Raw genomic sequence first — 7,986 nt, 5'->3', positions numbered from 1 at the left:
AACTTTGAGTACTATGTTGAATAGATGTGGAGAGAGTGGACACCCTTGTCTTATTCCTGATTTTCGTGGAATCCCTTTGACTTTCTCTCCATTTAATTTGATGTTGTCTGTGTTTGCTATATATTGCTTTTATTATGTTTAGATACATTCCTAGTATCCCTGATCTATCTAAGACCTTTATCATGAAGGGGTGTTGGAATTTGTTGAAGGATTTTTCAGCATCTAATGAGATGAACATAATGTTTTTTTTCTTTCAGTTTATTTATGTGGTGGATTACATTGACAGGTTTTCATATGTTGAACCATGCCTGCATCTCTGGGCTGAAACCAACTTGATCATGGTGGATGATTTTTTGGATGTGTTATTGGATTTGGTTTGCCAGTATTTTATTGCATTTTTTGCATCAATGTTCATGAGGAAGATTGGTCTGTAATTCTCTTTCTTAGTTGAGTCCTTGTGTGGTTTTTGTGTCAAGGTAAATATAGCCTTGCAAAAAGAGTTTGGCAATGTTCCTTCTCTCTCAATTTGGGGAAACAATTTGAGGAATTGCTCATCTTTGAAGTTCTGGTTAAATTCTGTTCTTTTTTGGAGCAATAGGTCTATTTAAATTGTTAATTTGATCTTGACTTAATTTTGGTATGTGGTACCTATCCAGAAAATTGTACATTTCTTCATACTTTCCAGTTTTGGGGATCTAATTATTCTATGGATTTCCTCAGTGTCTGTTGTTATGTCCCCCCTTTCACTTCTGATTCTGTTAATTTGGATATTCTATATCTTCATTTTTGTTAGTTTCAAGTGTTTGCCTATCTTGTTGATTCTCTCAAAGAAACTGTTCTTTGTTTCATTGATTCTTTGTTTCTATTTTATTGATTCCAACCCTCAATTTGACTATTTTCTGTCATCTACTCCTCCTGGGTGAGTCTGCCTTTTTTTTGTTCTAGAATTTCAGTTGTGTTGTTAAGTTGCTAGTATGAGATTTCTCCACTTTCTTTATGTAGGCACTATGAACTTTTCTCTTAGCACTACTTTCATAGTGTCTCATAGGTTTGGGTATGTTGTATGTTCATTTTTGTTGAAGACTAGGAAGTCTTTAATTTCTTCCTTGACCGTGGGGTGATTCAGTTGAGCATTGTTTAATTTCCATGAGTTTGTAGGTTTTCTGCAATTAGTGTCTAAGTTTAAGACAAGGTAATCAGATAAGATACAGTGGGCTATTTCAATTTTTTTGTATTGAGGTTTGTTTTGTTACCAAGTATGTGGTCAGTTTTAGAGAAGGTTCCGTGAGGTGCTGAGAAGTTATATTCTTTTGTGCTTGGGTGAAATGTTCTAAGCTGTTAAGTTCATCTGTTAGTTCTCTTATTTCTCTGTTGAGTTTCTGTCTTGCAGAGCTGTCTATCAGTGAGAGTAGGGTGGTGAAGTCTATTACTATTAGCGTGTGGGGTTTGATGTGCAATTTAAGCTTTAGTAATGCTTCTTTTACATATGTGGATGCTCTTGTGTTTGGGGCATAGATGTTCTGAATTGGGACAGGATGGATTTTTCCTGTGATGAATATGAAGTGTCCTTCTAAATCTCTTTGATTGATTTTAGTGTGAAGTCTATTTTGTTAGATATTAAGATTGTTACACCAGCTTGTTTCTCAGGTTCATTTTATTGGAAAGTCTTTTTCCAACCCATTATTCTTTGGTAATGTGTATCTTTGGGGTTTGAATGTGTTTCTTGTATGCAGCAGAAGGATGGATTCTCTTTTTGTATCTCTGTTAGCCTATGTGTTTTTGTAGGTGAATTGAGTCCATTGATATTAAGAGGTATTAATTGCCAGTGATTGTTAAGTTTTTGGTGATAGTGTATGTGTGTTTTCCTTCTTTGTGGTCTTCCAGTGTGAGGTTATCTGTTGCCTGTGTTTTTGTGGTTGCAGCTGACTTCCATGGGTTGGAGTCCTCCTTCTAATACTTTTTGTAAGTCTGGATTTGTGGCTAGGTATTTGTTAAATCTGGCTTTGTCATGGAATATCTTGTTTTCTCTGTCTATAGTGATTGAAAGTGTTGCTGAGTATAGTAGTGTTGGTTTGCATCCATGTTCTCTTAGTGTCTGCAGCACATCTATCCAGGACCTTCTGACTTTCAGAGTTTCCATTGAGAAGCCAGGTGTAATTCTGATAGGTCTGCCTTTATATGTTACTTGGCCTTTTTCCTTTGCAGCCATTAACATTCTTTTTTTTTTATTTAGTGTTTTGATTATTATATTATATGATGAGGGGACTTTTTGAAGGGATCCAGTCTATTTGGTGCTTTGTAACCTTCTTGTACCTTTGTAGCTATATTCTTCTGTAGGTTGGGAAAATTTTATTCTATGAGTTTGCTGAATATATTTTCTGTGCTTTTGAACTGGGGCTCTCATTCTTCTTTCCTTATTATTCTTAGGTTTGGTCTTTTCATGGTGTCTCAGAGTTCCTTGATATTTGTGTTAACAATTTGTTGGGTTTAACATTTTCTTTGACTGATGCATCTATTTTCTCTATTGTATCTTCAACTTCTGAGATTCTCTCTTCCATCTGTTGTAATCTGTTGGTTATGCTTGCATCTGTAGTTCCTGTTCATTTACCCATATTTTCAATTTCTAGAATTCCTTAGGTTTGTGTTTTCTTTATTGCCTCCATTTACATTTAGTCTTGAACTACTTGAATTGTTTGCTTCACCTGTTTGATTGCTTTTTTTCTCAGCTTTCATTAAGAGATTTATTGATTTATTCCAATTTTATATTTGTCTTTACCTCCATTTCTTTAAGGGAGTTTTCATTTCCTCTCTAAGAGCCTATATCATCTTCATAAAGTTATATTTAAAGTCATTTTTTTCTGCTTTTTGTGGATTAGAATGTTCATGCCATCCTGTTGTAGGACCATTAGGGTCTGGTATTGCTATATTGCTAATTAGGTTGTCGAATGTATTCTGAATGTATTCTTGCATTGGTCCCTCCCTATCTCTTCCTCCAAGTAGTGAAGGCAGTGTGTTTGCCTCTTGGATCAATTCTTGAAGTTGGTGTCTATGTCTCAGGAATACTCTTATGGACCAATCATTGCAATTGCTGTCTGTGTCCCAGGGAGTAGCTACTGGTCCCTTCTGTGTGTCATGGAACTGCTGAGGTCTCAGGGGATGGGTGTGTTTGGAGGCAGAGTGGGACTTGTAGTTACAGGGTCTGGTAGGGAAGTACTGAAGCAGCCTTCCTGCGGGAGGCTTGCCCACTGATCACTAGTGCAGCTGTGATGGGTGGGGTAAGGTCCTGGGGCTTTGCTTCAGTTCCTAGGGACTAGAGACTGTGCTGTCCATATGGGAGGCTGGCCACTCACCTCTACTCTGTGCATCGCAGTCTGTGTCTCAGTGAATTGCTGAAGGTCTTGGGTACTTAGATTTTTCAAAAACAGTCTTGAGTCTGTGGGCACAACTGCTCCACCTAAACCACATACTTCAGAAGACTGGAAAGCCGTTCCCTTCTATGTAAAGAGTCACATGCAGATTGTCAGCATCAGGCGTGTTCTGAACATATGCAGCTCATGTCTGTATTAGTTGATGTTCCTGTCTTCTTTTCCAAAACTGTCTTCTTAAAAAAGAACTTAATTTAGAAGCTGGCTAAGAGTATCTGTATTGTAAAAAGTGTTTGACTTTCACCAGAGGGTTTTCTCAGGCTCTATGACTCTATTACCCAGGAGCAGTTTCTGCACCCCAACTTTAGACTGTTCTTGAGAACCCAACTTCCTTCCTTCCTTCCTTCCTTCCTGCCTTCCTGCCTTCCTGCCTTCCTGCCTTCCTGCCTTCCTGCCTTCCTGCCTTCCTGCCTGTCTGCCTGTCTGCCTGTCTGCCTGTCTGCCTGTCTGCCTGTCTGCCTGTTTTGTTTTTCAGACAAGGTTTCACTGTGTAGCCTTGGCTGGCCTGTAATTCACTCTGTACATCAGGCTGTCATTGATCTCTGAAATCAATCTGCCTCTGCCTCCTAAGTTTAGGAATTAGAGGGTTTGGCACCCTGCCTGGTCTACACATTATCTTTTAGGTACCTTATTTTGATTTGTTTTAAGATTTGCTAATTCATCATTTCTTAAGAGTTTCAGGAGGGAGGAAGTGAGAGTGGGGAAAAAAGATTTTAAGTGTACAAGTGAGGAGCTCTGCTCCTAAGAAGTAAGGCTTTCCAAATATCACACAGCAAGTAAGTGTGATGGGTCATGAGTGTGTCTTTCACGTCTGCAGAGTTAGTATCTACCATCTTCCTGCTCAGAATTTTCAGGAGAGCTCTAGGACCTCTATGGTCAGAATCATAGGGAGTGACAGGGAGTCCATGGTGGTCAGAGTTCACACTGTCTGAGATGTGGAGTCAATCTTTTGTCCCTAGGAGTCAGACCTTATGTCTGAAACAACCCAAAATGATTCCAAGAAAACAGAGTAAGATCTTCCGAGCTCCGGATCTGAAAGGCATGATGCAAGTGTTTCAAGGTGAGAGCAACTACATTCTGTGGTTACCTGGGGGACTGTAGGGGTGGCTGGGGCTGCACTCTCTGGATAGAGAGTGATGTCTCTGATCATGCGTAGAGAAACTGAGAAAAGCAGAAAGTGTGTCCCAGTGATGGCATCATATTTAATGGACATCATCATTCATCCTGTCCTATGTCACTGTTTCCAGACCTTCCCCCATTCTGCAGAGCACATTGACTTTAATATTCTGATTCCCTTGCTTGCATTTAATGCTGTGCATTTTCATCATTTTAGGGCTCCTGGATGCCCAGCGCCACTGGGGTAAGGAGAAATCACACCATCAGCCTCTCTGATCTTAATGTCTTTCAGAGTTTATTTCCCTACTAATACTTACATTTTCTGTTACTGCTCCCAATATGCACAGCAATCTGCCTCTCCTTTACTTTAAACATGGCTCTGCAAGATTCCTCTCACTTTCTTCTCAGACCTCTGCTACCTAAATCACTAATAAGGCAGTACTTTGTCTCTTATGTGACTCATAATTTATATGTCTCATTTTTCTGCAGTTCACGTGACCTTGCCTCAACTCAACAATAAAAACATTGTCATTAACGTGGACAAAAGACAAATACAACATAGAAGTGGCTATAGAAGAAATTTGCAAGTTTCCGATTCCTATGATTTAGGTGTCCTAGGGTATCCAGCTATCTACTCAGGGAAACATTACTGGGAAGTGGACGTGTCTAGATGTGATGCCTGGATCCTGGGAATAAATGATGGAAGATGTGCTCAACCCCAGCTTCGTGCAGTGAATGAAAAGGGATTCAGAGTCATAAAAAATTATATTGTTAAACAGGATGTAAAATATCAGCCCCAATATGGCTACTGGGTTATAGGAATTACAAACACGTCTGTATGTAACGTCTTTGAGGTGTGCTCTGTTCCTCAAAACGCTAGTGTCTCGTTCCTTTCTCTGACTGGCTCTCCCACTGGTGTTGGAGTTTTCCTGGACCGAGAAGCTTGCACTCTCTCGTTTTATGATGTTTCCAACCATGGAGCTCTCATCTATAGATTCTATGAACCGAACTTCCCTAATGCCGTTTATCCATATTTTAATCCTATGGAGTCATCAGGGCCAATGACAGTCTGTGGGCCACCCTCTTAACCCCTCACTTGTATCTGCACAGTGCCCATGTCTGATGTAGCTCAAATACCTGAAGTCCATGGTATCATTACAGTTTTTTTTTTCTATCTTTGGTTGTAGGAAACCATGGCCTAGCTACCCTGAGAAGCATTTGTTATAGGTTTTTCATGTTAGAGTCCATGGCTCCTGCTTTCAGTTTCTGAGAAACTGATGCAATCCCCCAAACAGTAAAGCATTCAACGTACTTTGTGTTGCTCTGTATGTTTCCTTAGTAGTCAAGGACACATGGAAGCTTGAGAGGACTGTAGGTCTTAGACATTAATCTTGGGTACCCTTATAGATTCCAAACTTCATTGTTTCCTGAAAACTACAACTGTATTGATCCTGGAAATTATGATTATAGTCTGTATAAAAAGTTTGATCGCTCTCAACAAAATTGTCACAGCCTCTGTCTTGCTGTGGCCCCTCCAATCTAGGCCTTGTTTTATTCCTTATGGCCCTATCAGGTGACCTTGGCCTGGTAAGTATGCACTGGCACTATTTTAATACTCTACATTTCTCAAAACAAACTAGTATGGATTCTTTTCCTTGATCCAGTTACCTCTCTGTTTACAAGACAGTAGCAGTTCATCTCTTCCCATATTTCCAAAGACAATGACTCCTCATGGGGTGAGGTAAGACCTCTGCTAACCCGCACTTCCTGTTCTGTGGTGCCACAGATGGCAGCCAGGGCCTTGTGCATGCTGAGGAGGTGCTCTGCCCTTGCGCCACTTGTCTCGGCTCTGCCAAGTCTCCACAACCCCAGTCCTCTGTCACTGACAGAAGATGACAGAAAGTTCTTCTCCAGCTTGGAGAAAATATGTGTAGGAGTCTCTAGCCTAGGAATGAGGATTTAGTGGTACATCAGTTTAACCACAATGCTGTGCTTCATCAAAACTTAATAAGGAAATATCTCTAATGGTAAACACGAAGACTGTGTTCAGAGTACCTGGGTTCTAATCCTGCTGTTCTGCATAGAAGTGTAACCCTGAATAGCAACCTCAAAAACTTATGCTTTATGTGTGTTTTTTTTTTTATTTTATTTTTCTTTGTTTGTTTATTGTTTGTTGTTGTTACACTTTTACTGTTGTAGAGTGCACACATACTGTAGGTCAGTGTCAGAAAATAGATTTGAGCTGTGTTAGGAGGCTCTGAGGGTAGAAGCATTTTCCTCCAAGTCCAGTGACTGAGTTCAATCAATTAAACCTCACGTTGGAAGGAGGCAGGCAACTCCCACAGATTATCCTCTACCTCCACACACATGATGCAGTACGCACAGGCCTAGACACATACACAGATGTGAATGCATTATGTACGTTTTTAAAAAGAGCAATTTGATGCACATTAAGCATCCACTGCACACTCAGTAGTTGCTTTCTCTGTTAGTTACTGGGGAGATGTCCTGGAATGGTGATCCATGCAAAAGCGGGTAGATGGGAGGAACGAAGATTAGACTTTCCTGATATCTTGGTGTTAGTTCCTGGAATCTGTCACTAAGTATATTCTAAAATGTTGTAGATATCAATGATTATTGTTTGGTTTTAACATTTATTTTTGAGTGGATAATTGTGGGGTTCCATTTGTTTCTTATGAAGTACATTAAATCCTATGATTTCCATTTCACAGTTTATGATGGTGATGCCCTTAAACTTCCCTTGTGCTGTGTTGTGAAATATGAACAATAGAATGTTTCTAGGAACTTACATTGCCTCTGGCATATAAATGATATCCACTATGGCATCTGTTTTCTCTCCTTGATGTGATCAGTGTGACTGTAATAAAGGATTGGTGAGGTTGAATACCAGAACCTGGCATGATGGTTTTGATACAATCCCAGTACTCATGAGGCACAGATAGGACGGTTGCTGTACATCTGAGTCCAGGCTCAGTGAAGAAATAAGACCCTTCCCTGTTTTATTTTACTTTTAAAGAGGTTTTTGATGAGGTAGTTGATTCAAGAGGACAAGGTGAGGGATTACTGGGTGGGGGGGGGGGCTTCTTGACAGGCGAGGAAGAAACACACATCACACGAGGATTCTTCTCAGATTACGCTTTACTGGAGTGCATTTGGTCGAGGGAGAGCATAAAGCGAAGGGGGGCAGAAAACGAGAGAGCAGAAGAGAGAGAGAGAGAGACGAGAGGGACGAGAGGTGCTAGAGGGAAAGGCGCTAGAGAGAGACACGAGAGAGAGACACTAAAGAGAGAAGGTGCTAGAGAGACCCGGGGGCACAATGGCGGCTACTTAAATAGGGAATTGGCACACGGGTCGCCCTGTGATTGGCTGCCACCATCGGCTGACACCAGACTGCATCGAGATAGGCCTAAAGACCCTCATCTAC

At 40.5% G+C, this 7,986-nt stretch overlaps 1 protein-coding gene across 1 annotated transcript in view; it reads left to right on the top strand.

Annotated features, from left to right (window-relative positions):
* LOC101994551 (tripartite motif-containing protein 30A-like) overlaps window positions 1–7,605 on the top strand; it is a 33,708-nt gene extending 26,103 nt beyond the window's left edge. Inside the window, exons 3-5 of the mRNA XM_005370243.3 lie at window positions 4,314–4,485; window positions 4,759–4,785; window positions 5,031–7,605. Of these exons, the coding sequence (XP_005370300.1) occupies window positions 4,314–4,485; window positions 4,759–4,785; window positions 5,031–5,629 (798 nt within the window). The 3' untranslated portion in view covers window positions 5,630–7,605. The remainder of the gene's footprint in view (window positions 1–4,313; window positions 4,486–4,758; window positions 4,786–5,030) is intronic.
* Window positions 7,606–7,986: the final 381 nt, after the last annotated feature.

The sequence above is a fragment of the Microtus ochrogaster genome, unplaced genomic scaffold (genome assembly GCF_000317375.1).
Source record: "Microtus ochrogaster isolate Prairie Vole_2 unplaced genomic scaffold, MicOch1.0 UNK73, whole genome shotgun sequence".
Lineage (NCBI taxonomy): Eukaryota > Metazoa > Chordata > Mammalia > Rodentia > Cricetidae > Microtus > Microtus ochrogaster.
The sequence above is the reverse complement of the archived record's forward strand: the minus strand, read 5'-3'. Positions and strand labels throughout refer to the sequence as shown.